At 35.1% G+C, this 20987-nt stretch overlaps 1 protein-coding gene across 1 annotated transcript; it reads right to left on the bottom strand.

The window, feature by feature from the left end:
- Nucleotides 1-4742: 4742 nt before the first annotated feature.
- LOC136205850 (inactive glucose-6-phosphate 1-dehydrogenase 4, chloroplastic) lies at nucleotides 4743-16821 on the bottom strand. Its single transcript, XM_065996676.1, has 11 exons — nucleotides 16523-16821; nucleotides 14961-15228; nucleotides 14122-14384; nucleotides 13501-13595; nucleotides 11317-11431; nucleotides 10083-10288; nucleotides 9847-9955; nucleotides 9607-9765; nucleotides 8580-8782; nucleotides 7311-7511; nucleotides 4743-5311 (listed from the first exon to the last, which is right to left on the bottom strand). Exons 1-11 carry the CDS (start codon nucleotides 16598-16600, stop codon nucleotides 5074-5076), a joined length of 1935 nt encoding a protein of 644 aa, XP_065852748.1. The 5' UTR covers nucleotides 16601-16821; the 3' UTR covers nucleotides 4743-5073.
- Between the last annotated feature and the right edge of the window lie 4166 nt (nucleotides 16822-20987).

Below are 20987 nucleotides of genomic sequence, written 5' to 3'. Positions count from 1 at the left end.
AAAGTACATGATTGTTTAGTTTTAAATGAATTATTATTTTTAAAGAGTTATTTTTATTTTTTATTTTTTGAGGGAAAAAACACTTTATTAGAATGGGATACCTTTAACGTTTACAATGGTACAATTTTACTCCTAATGTTAGTAGTTAAGAGCAATTTTACCCATGATGTTAACAAGTTAGGTCAATTTGAGAAATTATTCATCAAATTATCTTATCGGTTATGAATCTTGTCATCTACACTTCACATATGCGTCATTTTATCACTAATTAGTAACAAAAAAACTAAAAAAGTATATATATTGTATTTTGTATGGGTTGGATAAAAAAAATTCAAATATTTCATCGGATTTAAAAATATTAATCTCCAAGTTTATTATTAAATTACAAACAATATGTTTTTTTAGAACCAATTAATATGCAATTGGTATGAAATAAGGAATAAAATATTTGTGTTTTATAATAATGTTTGAAATTGACCCAACTTGCTAATGTTAGGGGTATAATTGCACAATTTTAGAGGTAGCGATAAAATTGCTTCTGACTATAAATATTATGGGTATTTTGCACTTTATCCTTATTAAAATTAAACACCCACATCTTTACATAAAGCACTCTCTAAGAAACCGGGAACACACAAAAAAAAAAAAAACAATAAAAGGATCAAGAATGACGAGTTAACTCATAGACAACTTCGTTGGCTAATTAAGAACAAACGTCACCGAACAAGCCGAACGATTTTGAAGAAGTTTCTTGATGTTTTAAACTACTCTACTATATTCCGTAAGATCCTTATGACTCAAGCACTAACTATTTACCACTCCTTTTGCATTAACTTCAAAATCGATATTGTTGTAACTTAAGGAAGATGTTCAAGTAATACCATCGTTTATTTTTTCTTGTAAGTGTACTCTTCAAATTTTGAGAAATTGTCTCAATAATAATGTTTTTCTTACGAGTCTCTAAATTTACTTAAAGTGATATGATTAATTTTCTAGTATTACACGAAAGAATAAAGGTCGATAAACTCGCATTATTTTCAGTAAGTTTGGAGGATTATTAAATCATTTTAAACAAATTCATGAACTATTTAGATTACTTTAAATAAGTTCATGAGTTAAATGTTAATTTAAATAAATTGAAAGGATTAATAAGACATTTCTAAAATTTAGCGGTAAATCGATTCTTTAGTCCAAATATATAAAACTTAGTAACAGTAAATAACAAATCAAGCTTATGAACATATTCGGTTATAGTTTCATGAATAAACTCATGAACAATCTCGATTATAATATTCACGAACAGACTCGTGAGCATTGTTGATTCGATTATTTATTTAATAATAGTATTTTTTATAAAGAGGGAAATATAAAACTACGTAGTTTTGTGTGACTTTATTTTTATAGGTTTCAAAACTATATTGTTTTGTGTTAAAAACAATTCAAATGAACATAATTAATACGTGATAACATTATCAGCATATTTTATTGTACCAATTTCTATTCTACCTTTTCAACCGTCATGCGAGCCTCCCGCCGGAGGCCTGCTATGCCAAAAGCGAGAGAAACCCCATCCCTCTCTTTCCTTTTTTCACCCCATTTTGCCACGCGGAAGGGCTACGGGGACGTAAAAAAAGGGGATCCTATCATCTTGGAATCTTTTAATCCAGTCCATATAATGTCTTTTTCGAATAACGAGATGTTCGCGAGCAAAACTCATGAGCAAATAAACGAGCAGCTCGCAAACAGGCAATTATAAAATATTAAACTCAAGTTTGAACTCATCATTTTTCACGAGCCGAGTATAAGCACAGACTCGGCTCGGCTCAGCTCACCGGAAGGGCAATGATTAACCATGAGGGTCAATTTAAAAAATATAAAAATAAAAATAAAAATTGAATGATAAAAATTGAATGATTAATTATGTGGGACCTAAATTCACATGATTCTAACAAACATTGATTGCCATATTCTACCATATTCCAATTATGGGACCATTTAGCTAGACTGGCCAACTCTATCCTCTAAATTATTCAATACCTATTATCATTAGTTGAAGGGTAGGTAAATAATAATGGCTATTACCGCATTTGATAATTTCACCCTTTTCATTTTTTTTTACCCAAAACTGAAAATTCTTTCACTCTCCCGAGCAAAACTGAAATTCTGGACTTGAGAACTTCGAAAATGGACGATTTCGAAGACAAGATAAAAAAATGAACCCGAAAACTTCGGAAATGAACGATTTAGATTTTTTTTTTATACTTGTATTTGGCCTCGGCAGGAGAAAATTCCGTCTGCCCAAGTTCCATCTCCAAATTCGGAGACAGAACTCGTGTTTTTTTTTATGAAACTTTAATAAAAAAACGTAACTTTCCAGTAATCAATCATTTTCCTTTGCTGTAATTTTCCGCCATGGTTCTCGTGAAGGGATTTGTAATTTTTGGAGAGATTAGAGAGAGAATGAGACGTTTTGGTTGAAAAAAATGAAAAGCGCATCAAATGAAGGGCGGTGATAAGTAAAAAGATGACGGTAAATAGCAATCCACATAATTTATTAGTCTCCCATTATTATCTAATACATTGTTTTTTCTATATATATATTAAAACTTTCTGCATATGCTAGAACTCAAATTCGAGATCTAGCTTTAAGCGACTTGAAGTTTTTAACCGCTCAAACTAACCTTAATTGATTCTAATACATTGTTTATTGTTTTGTTCTCGTATTTTTAATAATATATTATAAAGTTATTAATTTTATTTAATTCAACGATTTAATCCTTTATTTATTTAAATAAATGATTTCCCCTTTACTTATTAGAAGTAAATTACAATTTTTATATCTGAATTTTAACATATTTAAACTTTAATGCCTAAAATTTACTTTTTCAATTAAAAACTATTATTTTAAATAATACAAACACACTTTTATATTTATTTGTTTTATTTTTTAAATATATTCCCAACATCTAGATCTCACTCCTCTCCTCTCTCTCTCCCATCTAATTCTAAATAAAAATATAATTCAAATATTTTAATATATAAAAATAAAAATATTCTTTTACAGAATACAAAAGTAGAAATATTAAATATATAAATGTGTATTCCTAATATTTAAAATTAAAACATTATTAAATGTAAAATTGAAATTTAGATACAAAATGATATTGAGCATACTATTTTTTAAATAATGGTATTTTTAAATATTAAAATATTAATTATATTTTTTATTAAAATTTTATAGGAGAAAAAGAGAGAGGGAAACACAAGCCGAAACTTTTTATTTTATTTTTTTTGAAAAAAATTAATATAAAAGTATATTATTAATATTTAAAATAATGGGTTGGTCCGAGTGGTAAGGCATTGAACCTCTGCTTGACAGGTTTGAGGTTCGATTCCCCACTCCAGCCCTCATTGGTAGGTGATCTGTAAATTCCACTGTAAACCCTCATCGAGGTCTGTAGTTTGCCCTGACCTTGAGAGTGGGTACACCTACCCTTACCTAAAAACTTTTTTCTACCAAAAAAAATTAATATTTAAAATAATAATTTTTAAATGTATAAATAAATCCAATTATCAAAATGTAATGCTAAAGTTCGTATCAAACCAGAGATAATGTTGTGTATAAATAAATCCAATTATCAGCATTATCACTCTATATCCAATCTTCGAGTATTAATCTTCAATCCAATCTTTGAGTAGTAGTCGGGTCGTTCCCCAATGGTTTTTAATCAACCCATTCGTTATTGCTGCTGCTACCATAAATGCGAAAGGTCCTAAATCGGAGACCATACTTCGACGGTCGTTATCAAAGGGACAATAATCTCTTTCCTTTTCTTTTATCTTCGCTACGAATTTGAAGAGCAGTGAATCGCAACTAAGGTTTATTTTTATACTTTTCTCAAGATTTATCAGTGTAATATACAAAAACTGATAGACCAATAAATTATCTACCCTAAACTATACAAGTCCAAAATATGCAAATTTAGTCAGAGTACATTAAAGCACAGTAGTTTTTAGGGTTAAGGTGCAAAACTACCCCTAACGTTTGGTTCAGGAGCAATTTTACCTCTAACGTTTAAAATTGTACAATTTTACCCCTAACGTTTATAGCCAATAGCAATTTTACCCCTAACGTTTATAGCCAATAGCAATTTTATCCCTAACGTTGATAATTTGGATCAATTTCACACATTATTATAAGATATTTTTGTTCCTTATTTTGCACCAATTGCATATCAATTCGTTCTAAAAAAAAGAATTTCATGTTTTTTATAATTTAATAATAGAATTGGAGATTATATTTGTAAATTCGGTGAATTTTTTGAATTTTTTTTTGTCTAATTCGTACAAAAGACAGTATATTTTTTTTCACATCCCAACATATATTTGTGATTTCTTACTGATAAAATGACGCATGTGTGAAGTGTAGATGACAAGATTCATGACCGAGAAGACACTTTGATTAATTATTTCTCAAATTGACCCAATTTATCAACGTTAGGGGTAAAATTGCTCTTGGCTTCCAACGTTAGGGGATAAAATTGCACAATTTTAGACGTTAGGAGTAAAATTGCTCCTGACCCAAAACGTTAGGAGTATTTTTGCACCTTAACCCTAGTTTTTACCTGTTCAGTTACTGACCTAAGTGATTTTTGAACAGACCTAAGTGATTTTCACTGCATTAAAGCAGCACAATTCCCATTGTCTCATGGGTGACCATTTCAATTTCTAACACGGTAATATAATTTATAGAGATAATTAGTTTATGATTGGGAAAATCAGAAAAATCCAAATATTTTTACACAATCGTTCACATATAAACCATTCATCAGTCCTGGACCCGGTAAGGCAGAGGATTGATAAATGATCGATTCAACTCTTCAACTTAGCTCGCACGACGAATTCGCTCCTAGCGAACTTAAGTTAAATTAATCCAAAAGTAACACGCGACAACATATGATCCATGTTCTTTTTTCCCCAACAAGTCGTTTTAGACTAAGCTACGTTTATTGCGAGCTAAGTTGAAAAGCCGAATTAAACCATTTCGGGTGCGAATCGTTACCGAAAAGGGTCTTAGTCGTCGGCCCATCGCACCCCGTGTTTTGCCCAAAGATAGTATGCCCCGATCGGACCTCTACCTCCGAGTTCATAGAGCTCTGGCGCAATGTTCTTCTTGTCTATCTCATTAAGAACAGGAGTTAGAATGTTCCAAGCAGCAGCAAGTTCATCACTTCTCATAAACAGATGGTTGTCTCCATCAATAACATCAAGAAGAAGATGCTCGTATGAATCAGGAACCTCCACATCGTACCTATGTATTTACACGGGATAAGTACAAATTTAGCTCTATCGTTATTGGGGGAGTACAGATTTAGATTCTATATATAAAACCGTGCAATGTTAACACTAATATGTTGTAGATGGAGCAATTTCAGACTTCATTAACAACAAATCCAATAGAAATCAATTTCCCGTTAATTTGGTCCCAACTCTGCACCACCTAAAGTACAAATTTAGTCTTATGGTTATTATGAAAGAACACATTTAGACTCCACGTATAAACGTGCAATGTTAGCACCATACAAAACGAAGCAATTTCATACTCCATTAGTGACAAATCCAACTGCGCCACCTAAGGCAAAAATTTAGTACTATGGTTATTGGGGAGAACTGATTTAGATTTCATGTATAAAACCGTGCAATGCTAGTACTAACTTTTTTAGATGGAGCAATATCAGACTCCATTAACAGCAGATCCGACAAATGTCAATTTCCCATTAATTTGGTTTCACGTCTACACCACCTAAGATAAAAGTTTAGCCCTATGATTATTAGGGGAGAACTTATTTAGACTCCACGTATAAATCAATGTTAGCACTAACGTTTGTAGATGGAGAAATTTTAGACTCCATTAACAGTAGATTCAACAAATGTTTGTCTAAATTTAGTTTCACGTCTGTGCCACCTAAAGTACATATTTAGCCATATGATTATTGAGGAAGAACAAAATCAGACTCTACATATAAAACCATGCAATGTCAGCACTAATGTGATCATAGATGGAGCAATTTACGGTAGATCCAACAAAATTCTATTTCTCCACGTCTGGGATACTCAAAGTACAAATTTAGCCTAATCACCTATGGTTATTGGGAAAGAATAAATTTAGACTCTAGGTATAAATAAAACCGTGCAATGCTATGATGCACGGAAACTCTTCATGACAAGCATTCACCGTTTCCGGCAGATGTGGGAAACAGAAACTCTTGGAAATTGATACGAAATGTTTCCGGACACGTTTCCGTAACTACTCAAAATATGAAACCCGTCTCTCAGTTTTTAAACGGTTTCCTCTATCTATTTCGATTAAAATTCTGGAAATTCAAACTTTCTATTTTGCAATTCCTATTCAGTCTAAGATTAGGAAAATTGAAACTTCCTATTTGACTGTTATCCTTCAACTTACCTATATTTCTTTCTACTATAATCATTGTCAATCTCGATTGAGCTTACTTTCTTCATCTTGTTCTTGGTTCTTGTTTTTTTAAATATCTTATTATATTTTTTATATTTACACGTTTCCCCCACTTTTCCGTTTCCTATGTTTTTTAGAAATTATGTTTCCCGGTATCCGTTTCCGTTTTCGTACAACATAGGTGCAATGTTAGCACAAACATTTTGTAGATAGAGCAATTTCAAAGACCATTAATATCAGATCCAAGGAAGTCAATTTCCTATTAATTAGGTTTCACGTTGATGCCACCTTAGGTACAAATTTAGCCGTATGGATATCGGGAGAACAAATTTAGAATTCACCTATACAACCGTTCAATATTAGCACTAACATTTTGTAAATGAATCAATTTCAAACTCCATTAACGACAAATCCAATACAGAAATCAATTTTCCATTAGTTTGCTTCCCCACATCTGCGCTGCAAATTTAGCTCTATGGTTATTAATAAAAGACATATTAGACTCCGCATGTAAAACAGTATAATATTAGCACTAACTTTAGTTACACATGGACACTGGAGTTTAGGTGGCGCAGACATCAAACCAAATTAACGAAAAATGGGCTTCTGTTAGATCTGTCTCCTTAATGGACTCTGAAATTGCTCCATCTACACAACGTTAATGCTAACATTGCACAGTTTTATACATGGAATCTAAATCTATTCTCCTTCGATAATTATATGGATAATGTTGTACTTCATCCCTATTAACATTTACATATTTCATGAACAGAAAACAAGCAACTGTTGGGAAATTGATAGTTTTAAGCATTTGAAGTGAATGAAAGAAGCTAACCTGTCCTTGTAGAGAAGATTAAGTTCAGAAGCATCTAACTGCAAGCCTAGACCAGGAATTTTGTTGTTGATTTTCACCAATATCTCTTCATCAGGAACATCACGCAAAATCAGTTCATTCGTTGCCATATCAATGTTATGTCCAATTCGTTCTCGGTAAAGATTTCCAGGGACATGATTGAATTGTATACGTATCTCCACTCTGCATAATGTAGTAGTTAATTTAATACAATAAAAAATCTTTAGCTTCTACCTACAAAACAATAAAATCGTAAGTTTAATGTTTCAGATGGAACAATTTCAAACCTCGTTAAGGAAAAATGAGTTTTTTCACGTGCAATTTCATGTTCTAAACACGCTCCAACCTCCAGTGTTTTGGTCACCTAATACGCGTTGAAATTGCACATCTTTTGTTAATGAAAAAAACTCATCTTCCATTAGGGTTAAGATTGCACTGTTTACCGCTTTCCCCTGATAACCATAGGGCTAAATTTGTACTTTAACCCATTAAAAAAAGGAGAAATTACATCTATGGTACCTAAAGTTCAGAATATTTTACACTTGGATACCTGAATTTCATTCTTGCACTTAAAAATACTTAAACTTAAGGATAACCTAACACTAAAGTCCATTATGTCCTGCTATCAAATGTTAATTATTAAAAAAAATATGACGTGGCATATTTTGACCTAAATATTTGACTTTTCATGAGTCACACTGGTATTGAAAATACACTTGTACAATATCCTTTTTCTTCCAATTATCGCCTTTCTCTCTCTTCTTGGATGAACTTTTCTCTAATCCTAATGTCTCTCTTCTTTTCTCTCTAGCAGCCACCTCTCTTCCTCCCTAGTCTGAAATCACCGATACTACCTCCCTCGCTCAGAAACCCGACCATGAAACCAAGACTAAGCAATGATAATTCGAAAAGATTATCAATAGAGAGAGAAATTTCAAATGTATCTGAAGTTGTATTCCAAAATGAAGTTCAGCTCAAGTACCAAACTGTGAAACACGCTAAGTTTTAGACACCGGAGTAATTTATCCTTAATAGCAGGTCATATGGACTTCAATGCTAAGTCACCCTTAAATTCAAGTGCAAAAATGAAAGCAGGGACCAAAGTTTGTTAATCACCGTTAAATTCAAGTGCAAAAATGAAGTTAGGGACCAAAGTGTGAAAGACACATCTTGATTGCTAAGAGTTATGTCTTCCAATAAATGACAAGTCTTCAACTATTTCACCATAAAAAAAGAATTATCTGTGTTTACCTGTGTTTGATGAGTCCCATGCCGGTCTTGATCAGAAAAGGCACGCCATCCCAGCGTGCATTATCGATGTATAATGCAGCAGCAAAATAGGTCGGAGTCAGACTGTTCAAGTTTACATCAACCTTGTCATCAGAAATGGCTTTATATTGTCCAAGGATGACATCGCTAGGATCCAATCTGCGAATTGACCTTAGAACCTTTACCTGGAAAAAAGCTTCTCATTAACACCGGTAGAGTTGGTATCCGGGTAACGGATTTACAGAGGGTCACAGAGGTTCGTTGACCTCAGACTTGAGGAGAAATTTAAAAGAAAACGTTTAATATATTAAGGGTTAGTACTAGACCAATAATCCGATTAGACTCCTGAGCTTTAGAGATATCTCATTAGTCTCATGAACTGGTTTAAAGTTATATGGTTCTCTCTATGTCCTACGTGGCAACACAAAAAAGAAATTTGAACAAATTGAAATGTGTATCACTTTAAGCAATTAGGGGCCAATAGGTCAGTTTGAGCAATTTCAGAGAGTCAATGATTCTTTTAAGCAAGTTCAAGGGGCAATAGATCAATTTATGCAAGTTCAGGGAGCTAATGAGATATAACAAAGTTCAAGGGTCAATCTGATTATTTGACGATATTTATTAAGCAAAGAAAAAAAGCTTAATACATCAACGCTTCTCATACTTCCCAGATTATCCGATGGTTATCAATTATCTTAATACATCAGCGCCTCTTGTAGTTCCCTGAACCCTAAACCCTGATGTATTAAGCCCAATAAAAAATTATAATTACAGACAAAAGTTTCCGTCTAAAATGTAAGTTTCTGTCGGTAACTACAACCTAATCAGAATTTGCAAACTGATTTAGTGTTACTGGCGAAATCTGAACAGAGTTGTCCGTCATGTTTAGTCTCTAAAAAATCTGTAAGTTTCAACATATTTTCATCCGTTGATCCCCGGAACATTTTATTCTGACTCTGCCAAAATTGATCAGTATGACACAGGTGGAATTTTCACAATGATAAAGTACCTTTTCGTTTCGAATATCTTCACCATCGAGGCTCACTGGTGGCTCCATTGCAAGTAATGCAATTGTCTGGAATATATGACTATGCACTATGTCTCGAATGATCCCATAACCATCAAAATACCTTCCAGCCTGTACGCTGAGGTCTTCTGATAAAATAATCTGTAAGAACACCATAATACACAATTCTTAGTATTCTATCAGGTTTATTAATTTTAACGAAGCTAAAAGAGAAACAATCACCTGGACATTACGGATATAAGTTCGGCTCCACAATGGCTCAAAAACTAGATTGGAAAACCTCAATACTGTGAGGTTCTCAATGAGGTTTCTTCCCAAAAGATGATCTATCCTGAAATGGGATCGATGTAATCAATATACTAATCGAATATAATGATATTTTACGGATTCAGATATGTAAATCAAATGCTTATGAAGAAGAGAAGAGCGAGACAGGACAAGAGCATGTGAAATGGTACCTATATAGCTGTTTCTCCTCAAACTTAGAAAGCAGGGTTTTGGTCAATTGACTCGAAGATTGTCCATCAAACCCAAAAGGTTTCTCAAATATTACACGATTCCAACCCCTACAGGTTTGAGCTTCATCAGCAAGAGATAATGCAACATCAACAAGTGCTTCTTGTGGCACAGAAAGGTAGAATATCCTGTTTGCTTCATGTCCACCCTGCATTAGATACACTGTTAGAGAATCAGTCACAAAAAAGAATTCGGCTGAAGTGTTTCTACAGTCAAATGCATAGTTATTAAAGGCGCAAGGTGCACTAAGGCAATAGGGGGTCCTAAAGCCCAGGTGTAAGGTAAAGGCGTGCGCCTGAGCAACATAAGGCACACGGAAGAAAAACAAAATCATAAATAACAACAATCGACATTTCTAAAATACAACAGATAGTCAAATACTAAACCATATCCAATTATTCATAATATTGATCATAAATTCTAGCATGGAATAAAATTCAAATTTAACTATTAAATCTTCCATGATCATAATTAATAATAATAGGTTCTAAATCTAAATACTAAAGTTCAACCATTTCCTAAATTAATTAACTAATAGTCTACCAACTACTTATCATCAAGAATAAAGTCTCTATAATCCATATCCATCCCTCATCAAAGTCATCCCCGCTATTATCTTCATTTCCAACATCAAATTTATCGTCAAGGTTATCATTCTTATCTTCAAGGTATTCATCTACAAAGCTAGATTCTTCTTCTTCCTCATCTCTAAGAACTGTTGGAGTTCTTTATCGATCACTAGAAAATGGTGCTTTAGCCTTCTCCTTTGGCCTAGGCCTAGCACTTGAAGTAGAAGTTTTCATAATATTTTTTCCTACTCTAGTATGTATGATCAGCACTTTCTTAAGCCGTAGATGATATAAATAGGGAAAGGTTGAAATTGAAACAACCACGTTTTAACTTGGAATATTATAAAAAATTGTCTCGCTTATATAATTGAGCCTAGGCGCGCCTCCAACAAGGCGCTAGGCTCACAAAGATGCGCGCCTCTTGAAGAGAGTCTACCTTTTGGTTTTTCAGGTGATATACCTGGATCCTAGCAACTTTTGCGTCTGAGACACGCCTTTAATAACTATGGTCAAATGAGAGACCACCCAACCTGAAAGAATAATGTGTGTGTGTGTGTGTGTATATATATATATACAGACGTAAGCATTTGACAATTTCAAGGTATACCTCAATTTGCTCCATTCTGGCATTTAGCTTGGACATGCCATCTATGTTATCATAGCCTCCATTAAGGTAGTATGTCCTACTAAGAAAAGCCTCCATTTTGTCTCCACAGTTTGCTCTGAGAAAAAATTTCCACTTCAGTGATTGAAATTTTATCTGAAGGGTACACAGGCAGAATGACTAATTTACTACATGACACAACCCTACATGTAATTGTCTATAATTTTATTACTAACTGTTACAGAACCACTCTAACCCGAAAGGTAAAAGCTTCAAGAATAGTTTTATTATCTCTAACCCAACTCTGTGATATTGACACGTCTGTGGTCAATCCTAAAATACGTCTCTATTTATGGTTAGTTTGAAACTATTTCTGATCTTGTGGTGTTTTTAGTTATCTCTGCCAATTATAATGGCATGCCAAAGATTTTTGTCAGACATTCAAAGCAGTCGCCTATTTGACAAGCGGACTGGTGGCAGGAGTTGCTCAAAGAGCTGGAGAATCTCGCCACCAGGCACCAGTCCACCTCTCTGACAGCCAGACTGCTTTAAATGTGTGGAGAAAATCTTTCAAACACAATTATAACTGTGGAGTGAACTAAGAACGCCACAAAACTGTTCAATCCACCATAAATAGAGAAATAGTTTAGGGATTGACCACAAATGTGTCAATTACCCCCAACCACGCATGTGAATGCTTTTAGGCTTAAAGGACATACAAACACAAATACAAGTCCTTTCAAACTCCAAACTTCTTGATTTAAAAGACCCTGAGCATGTCAAAACATCACTCCATCCAAAAGATTAATTAAGACGATGGATAAAAGCTCCAAGAATAGTTTTATCATGTCTAACACTAAGAATCAAGAGAATGTGAAGATTTTGTCAATAATCAGTCTTTGACAATGTAAGCAAAGGTCTAACTTACCCCATAAGGTATCTCAAAGGTAGAGGAATCCTTCACATATACAAGAAGTCATATAGCTTTCTATTTAAGCAAAGTGAGATACCTAATACACCTAGTTGGACATTCTAGAGCGTGAAGTTTGCAGGAATGGACATCTGCAGGTGGCCCAATAATGAATATAAGGCTCTAATACCATGTAGCAAAGGTCCAAGTCACCCCAAAATGTACCTTATAAGATGAGGATTGTCTCACATATATAAGGAGTCATATAATTCCTTAATTAAACAATGTGAGATACTTAACACACACCCCTCACGCACAAGTCTTGATATCTGGAGAGTGAAGTTTGCAGGACTATACATCTACGGGTGGCCCATGGGTCTCTAACATTGGACTAGGAGTCTATGATACAGTAAAACCTCAATAAATGCATATCCTTGGGACCGGAAAAAAAATATTCACTAAGCGAGATTATTTATTTATCGATAAATGAATAAATTATTCATTTATCGATATAGATAATTTTTCATTGTAAAATGCATACATTGTATGTGGTAAGAAAAATCAAAAGACATCAATTAAAGTAATTGTCACCTTAAACAACTACTTGCTACAACATGAGCAAAATATAACAGGAGTTGTGTTTGCACTATAAAAAGTTAAGGATGGTGTTCATTTTGGTTTAGGTGGAAAGAAAAAACAATCAACTATAAATGCATTTTTTTAGAAGAAATGACTTCTAGTTGATTGATTGAAAGGTTTTGGTATATATATATATATATATATATATATATATATATATATATGTAATTCAATAATTATTAATTTATATTTTCATTGGGCCCTTAAGGATTTAAATATTTTTATTACTTAATGCATTTAGCGAGGTTATTACTTTAGTCCATTGGCCCAACTCGTCCCAAAAGGCTTCTTGAAGAGGGCGAATGGCCTCACTCTTATAAATGACTCGTTACCTTTATAGCTAACCAGTGTGGGATACTTAACGGACAATTTAACAATCTAATATGTGATTGTGTCCTTTCAACCAAAATTAAACCTGGCAAGCATCAGCAGGCTAAGCTCTCCCTCGAGGTTTCCAGAAAGGCCTTAGAATCATTCTAAGCTTCATTATATCAAGGTTTTCAGTCAAAAGATACTCTTCAAAAATAACAACCATGCAAACAGATTACTTTCTCATGCGTTTTGGTAACCTAAAAAGCACCCACCACATGAACAATTCAAACTAAAAGAAATGTTATCAAGGAAAATAGCCACCATACTCATGATCAATGCGGCAAGTCAAATTTGAAGCTATTATGTTTCTCAGATCTTCATCTGTTGCATCTTTCCTTGAATAACCAAATATAGCTACATCCTGCAGCAATGGAATTAGCAAAATCGTAAGAAGGAAAGTTTCATAAATGCACACAAAAACTGTTAATAACTACTTAATAAGAATTTGGGCTTACCACATTAGGGCCTCTATACTTGGCCAAATAATCCATTTGGCTCTCTGAATTTTGGAGATGTCTCATTAAGCCCCGAACTTGCTAAAGTGACATGATTAACCCCCTAAATCCTACATGGAAGAGTAAAGTGGAGATTTGGACAAGTTGAAGTGTGTATCACTTCGAACAAGCTCAAGGAGCCAATAGGTCACTTTAAGCAAATTCATGAGGCCAATAAATCAATTTAAGCAAGTACAAGAGCTAATGAGATATCGCCAAAATTGGACAATTGGATTATTTGGCCAAATACAGGGATCTTGATGTATTAAGCCTAAAAATTTGCTCGATTCAAATATTCAGAAACTGAGCTATTTCAAATTCTAGGTAACAACTACAGCTTCTGTAGCGCACAAAAGAAAGTACTACTGAATAATTGTATAAAATCAATCTAACCTCAGGCAAAAAACCACTGTAATACAGAGCAAATAATGCTGGAAAAATTTTCCCCCTAGCCAGCTCACCCGTAGCTCCTATGACAGCAATGCAGAGAGAAGTAGCTTTACCACCTTCAATTGGAAACTTCAAAGAATGTGCTTGTGTTAGAGATGGAGCAGAGTCTGCAGACTCTATGTAAGTAGCTTCAGTTGCAGAATCATAATGAAGAAAATCGGGTGAAGAAGAAGAACCTTCTCCAGGTGTTGTTCCAGCAATAGAATCTGTAACCCAAAGCATATTCAATCCTTCATTACAAATGCCAGTAAAGTCTAAATCTTTTCTCAGACTTAAACTGAAAGTAAAAACAAAAAGATAAGGTACAAATTGGAGTATAAGTCGTGCCATGTTAGTACATACGTTTTGTAAATGGAGCAATTTCAGATTCTATTAACAGCAGATCAATTAGAAGTCAATTTTTCATTAATTTAGTTTCACGTCTGTGCCACCTAAGGTATGCCTTTGGCCTCATGATTATTTGAACAGAACAAATTTGGACTCCATATATGAAAACCGTGCAATGTTAGCACTAAAATTTGGTTTCACGTGGACGCCAGTGGAGATTAGATGGCGCAAACATGAAACCAGATTAAAGGGAGATGGGCTTCTGTTGGATCTGCCACTGACAGTCTGAAATTGCTCAATCTTCAAACTGTTAGTGCTAATATTATATTCATAGAGTCTAAATGTATTTTCCCCCACTAACCATAGGGTTAAACTTTTACTTTATCTCTAATACAGAACAAACACACAATCAATGATAATAAACAATTAAAGTCTTAGCAGAAAGCCTTACTGACCACTGAGAACATTTATTTTTGGGACTTCTTCAGAAACTTGTCCTGTAAATATTGGATTTCTTTGTAAATGATTTGTTGAATGATCCTTATCTTGATTTATTATAGTCCTGAATTCCTTTGCAGATCTATAATCTCTACTCAGCTTTCCAAGGTTAAGGCTCTTAAATATTCGCAGCTTTAAGCCACAGAGCCTCCGGAAGAAACTGGGAGCTCCTCCAACAAGCACAAGTCTGCTACTTTCTACCGAAGAAATGTTCTCAAAGGCAACCTGCACACACCAACATAAACAACAATTTTGGATATGCATTAAAAAGAATGATAATTGACTATAATCCTCATCTAATTGTAATAATTAACCATTTTATTTGACAATTTAATTCCGAAAACTAGAAAGTTCATCCTTGATCACAATGAAATTTGCTCATAACTTGTCACAATATATAAAACCTGTACATAAAGATTTAACTCACCCCAAAAGGTACCTCAAAAGAAGAAGAAAATTCACATATATATGGAGCAATATAGCTCTCTAATTAAGCAATGTAAATATTAAACAGATACTCTTCATGCCTCGAACCATCTAGAGGGTGAAGCAAATATTCATGGTGACCCGACATTGAATACAAGGCTTTGATACCATGTAAACAAAGGTCTAAGTCACCACAAAAGACACCTAAAAAGGGAGAATTGCCTCGCATATATATATATAGAGAGAGAGTCATATAGCTCTCTAATTAAGCAATGTGAGATATCTAACACACTCCCTCATGTTTAAAACCATATATAGCGTGAAGTAAATATTAATGGCAAAAGTAACATTGAATATATGGCTCTATTACCAAAATAAAGGTCTAACCCACCTCAAAATGTATCTCAAATTCGGAGGATTATCTCACATATGTATAAAGTTATACAACTCTCTAATTAAGCAATATGAGATATCAAATAAACCCATCTAATCAGAAGTTGAAGAAGCCAGCAAATCTCTTGAAGATAAAGGATCATTTGTCCCTTCAACTTGGTTTGCAAGATCAATTAGCCTGAACTTTCTTTACAATTTTGTGTCAAACCTCAAACCAGTCTAAAATGAATCTGTCATCATAAAAATTTGATGCACCTCATCATATGCTGACACTTCTCAAATTAATTTGACGAAAAGTAACATAATTATGAACTAAATTGATATATAAAGTTCTTCATGAGCCAAATTGTAACGAAAGTTCTGAGCAAGAAGCGATTCTATTAATGGCAATGGGAACAGTAACTAGGTGAATCTCACATCGAAAGTATAGACATGTTTTAAAGGCGTGAAGACCATATATGGTATTAGATCAGACTATTACAGAGATGATCCTAAAAACCAAATTTAGGAACAATCTAACCCTCTACCCCAAATCTCGAAATAGCACAGTTGCATAACTTCAAATTTCCACCATTAGCTACTAAAACACTAATTGGGAAAAAAAAACCAGAAACCTGTTGGATTAATTGCCACACTGAAAAACACAAGCAAAGAGAATAAAAGGTCAAAGCTCTATTCAGTTTTCGAATCAGTAACTTACCGGGAAGCTACGGGAAGAGAATCCAGCACCCGAAGAGGCCGATAAAGGCATAGATAAATGAGAAAATGGCATCGCCATCGAATCGGGTAGTAAAAGGTTTATGAGCTTTATTAGCTGAAATTTTCGGAGGTTCTAAGCCAGTTGGTAGCCATGATCTGGATCGATTGAATAGCTGTTTTGGTGGTTTTTGGATAATCGCCGGCAGATTGGTGGAGAAACTGGAAGTAAATTCCGATCGCGCTTCTGCGATGAAATGGAGTGAGTGAAATCAACGGCGGATGAATGTCCGACAAACAAGACATGACTTCAAGATTCAAAATTTTATTTTGTCGTTTTGTTTCTATCTACATGTCTCCTTGTGGCGGCTTCGCGGGCATTTTTTTTGGATTGGACCTTCTCTTTTGGGTTTTACTATTTACCACCTCTAAATTTACCTATTACCGTCCCCTCTTGGATATTTCTGCCCTTTTCATTTTTTCCATCCAAAAACTTAATATCCTCTCTCTTCCGAGCAAAAATTTGGGATTTTACGAAAATGGATCCGAGCATTCTGGAAGTGGACGATTTCGAACACGAAGTAATATTATGATCCTACAACTAACAAAATTACCAAAATCTAAAAAAATTTAATTTTTTTTTGTTGGTTTTAGCCTGAACGGGTGGCGCACGATGTCCGTCCCACGGGCCGAACGGATGAACTATCTGTTCGACCAGTGGGATGGGCACCGTGCGCCACCCGTTCCACCCATGGAACGGGCAGCGCGCGCCGCCCGCTCCACCTGTGGGACGGGCGGTGCACGCTGCCCGTTCCCACCTAGGGTGAAAAGGGTGGCATGCCCGTTTATCTATATTCTACCGAGTTCCGTCTCCGATTTCGGAGACAGAACTCGTGTTTTTGAACAAATTTCAAGAATTAAAACTTACCGGAATGCCCATTAAGCCTTTTCCCATCCCGTGTTTTGGTGCCATGACGTTTTAGGTCGGGTTTTTGAAAATCCAAAAAAAGCTTGAGAGGTTTGGGTTTTTTGGGTTGAAATTATGTGAAAGGCAAAAAAGTCAAAAGATGACGGTGATAAGTAATTTAGGGGCGGTAAATAGTGACTTTCTTTTCTTGTTTAGCTTCAAGGAAGTTTAAGAATTGGATTGGAATTTTCCCTAAATAATGGTCTTTTGGCGAATATATTTCCTCTTTGAATAATAACAAAAATATACGTGGTTTTACGTTTTCACAGATCGAGTTATACGTGGGTTTTTTTATCTCAAAACAAACTTTGTAGTTTGCATTGTTAGTAAAATCACTTAATATCGTTAAACTCTATGGATATTTTTGGGAAAAAAATTGTGACTTTTTTAACTTTTTAATTGACACTTCTCTCCTTCTTTTCTTTATTTTTTTCCGGAATTCCAAAGAATGGAAAAAAATAAAAAGTAAAATCACATCAGCATTTAACGGTGTTAAGGGATATGCCTTAATTTTGCTAACGGTGCAAACTATATGGTTTGTTTTTGGGAAAAAAACTACATGTATCGATCTGCAAAACGTGAAACTATATGAGTTTTTTTTTCAAAGTATCCCTAATAATAATAACCAATTCCAATAATAATTATAGCATATTAATACATACTGGTATCAGAAAAATATAACTTTACCACATGGAACCGCAAAAATCTGAACCTATTATCTGAAGATAGAATATGTAGCACCTTCTCGTCTTAACTATAGAAAAATGACCGTATGCCAGAAGCTTAACTCGGAAAGTCCCACTAAACCCAGTCAAGAATACAGTCGTTGTCATAATCACTTCTAATCCTGGGAATCACGGGCCAGGTGGCTTTAAGGGATATCAAACCCCGATATCTAGACTCTCTCATTCCTATCAATAGGAGACACGTGCCCCCCCCCCCCCCGCTCCATAATTTGTAAACGTCTTCTACAGCTCAACATGAGTATAAATAGAATAAGATCAAGTCGAGGTAAATATATTCATTCATTTTTACATTAAGTTTACGTTACAGCTTTAGTTTACTGATTGTGATCATCCCTAGTATTTTCCACGAACTGACTTAGGTATCAGAGCACATTCGCCATACAAATGTGCCCTCTTTGACCTTGCTTCCATACAGTTGCAAGTTGGCATATGGATTTTCAGGATTCAACCACATCAAATTGGTGTAGTGAGCATGGACTAATACAATGATGGCTTGTTGATTCAGTGTGTTCACTTAGACTATGAAAATTTCTCTAATTTGTGCACCACTTGTAACTCGGCTATTAATATAAGTAACGGAGTTACTCATGAGTTTTTGGAGGAAGAATCTGGGGACACTCAATCTGATCCTCAACTCCCTATTGAACACGGTGTCAATATTGCTTCTAGGGAAGGCAAAGAGGCCAATTCGTCAGCGTCAAAGAAAAAGGGGGTAAAAGCAAAAAAATGGAGGCTATACCCTCTACTATTATTTAGACAACGATTGATGTTTTGAAGAGCTCGCTTCACTGGCTAAGGGATCTAGAATGTATAATTCCTCGTCATGGGGCAGTGTGTGACATGTTCACCATGAGGTTGTTTTACCATTTACATCAGCCATATCGATATGGGTTTTCAGTATCCATTTTATGAGGTAATTGGGGATATTCTGCGATCGTTCAACATCCCCATTGGCCAGCTTCATCCCAACGGGTGTATGGATGTCATCTACGATGCCTATTTGGGCGTACCCTTCACTCCTCAAATCTTTCGTGCATTACACTCATTGTCCCAACGGCAATCCAATGATCATATGACTATTATAAAGAAAAAGGGATAAAATCCCTTTAGTTCAAAGATATCGAATATCCACGGCTGGGGAAGCAGCTTCTTTTTTATCAGAGAATTGGAAGGTGTACCTCTAGGATTCGTTAATTCCTGGAATTATAATCCCAAGCCAAAACGCGGGCTAAATTATCGATCAAGTCCCGAGGAGGTGAAGATTGTGAAATTGCTTTAGTCGGTTGTTCAATATTTATGGTCTTAGGGCGAAGCCTTGGAGGTTATTTGGGCGGATATGCCTTTGGTGGAATTGCACGATGATGGCATCTGATATAACAACTATAACATTCTTGTAAAAGGTAACAACTTTTTACATTGTGTATTCCTAACGAATGTTTCTTTTATCCCTTGGCGGGGGGGAAAGATAGTGCAACCTCTATATATGCAGAGTGTGCAAAAAGGCCTTGAAGGCTAAGATGGCGCTGGATAAACGCCATTTGGAGGTGGAGGAGGAGGATACGCCTCTTACTAAAAAGTCTAAACCCACTTCCTTAGTTATAGTTGGTGAAGGAACGGATGGATCTTTCCCAAGATCCATCGATCCCCCAGGAAAATTTCAAAGGCCCCCATCTTGCAACCCATTCTAGTAAGATCCATTTACTTCTATTGTACTTTCTTACTTGGCATCTTTTCTGAATGTCCTTTATTTTGATCAGCAAGTAAAGCCACGTCTGGGGAAGTATTGGGCCAGGGCGTATGGTCATGGAACAGGTCTGCTAGATACAAAGGTTGTGGATGACATTGATGAAGCCATTGGTGAACCTCCTCGAGTATAAGAGGAATGGACGAAGTATACGCCTTTGAGTCATGCGACTCGTGCTCTCAAGAAATCTTTGACGGTAATTACTCTTAGTTTTGTCTTTTCTGATTCTTTTGTGAAGATATTAACTTCATCTATTTTGGTGCAGATCTTCAACCAACTTCACATAGTAAGGCCAGTTTTAGCTGAGGTTGTGGTGAACATATATTGGTTGAATTTGTCGATGTACTCTCTTAAGGGTTGATCCTCTCCTTACACAATATCGTACAACCTTTGGTAGGCTACCACAGGTGGGGTACACCTTGTAAATTTTGCATAAAATTCCCGACTTAATTGCTCCCAGCCATCAATGGACGCAGTAGGGAGGGACTAGAACTAATCAAATGTTGGCACTTTGAGGGTTGTGGAGAAGACTTTGTAAATGATTCCTTCATTGGTGTCATATATGTCCATTAAATCTTTGTATTGACGTGCATGGGCTTCAGGGTTGCCCTCTCATTTGTACTATGGCAAAGTGGGATCTTTAAATCTTCAATCTCTTTCGGAACCTAGGATCCGCGTAGTGAATGGCGAATTTCTATTAGTGGGTGGCGTTTGTCTATTGGTCGAATATCCATATCTCGCTAGGGTTTCTAGCACTCGCCTATCAATCTCATCTTATATATGCTCTATGTAAAATGGCTGAGGTGTGAAAGGACCCGTTGTTCCGCCTTGAGGTTCGCTAGTCATCGGTTGGGATTTGATCGCAAAATGGGGGTTCAGACAATCCATATTATGGGGTAGCCTTTGTTGGTCCCGTGTGATTAGTTCCAAGGGGGGGTTAGGAACTAATGTAACTTTTTCGCTTAATTATGCTGACTTAATCAATTCTTTAAGTTACTTAACTTAGTTTAGG

Source organism: Euphorbia lathyris, chromosome 9, assembly GCF_963576675.1.
Source record: "Euphorbia lathyris chromosome 9, ddEupLath1.1, whole genome shotgun sequence".
Taxonomy (NCBI): domain Eukaryota; kingdom Viridiplantae; phylum Streptophyta; class Magnoliopsida; order Malpighiales; family Euphorbiaceae; genus Euphorbia; species Euphorbia lathyris.
This window is presented reverse-complemented; position numbering and strand designations above follow the sequence as displayed.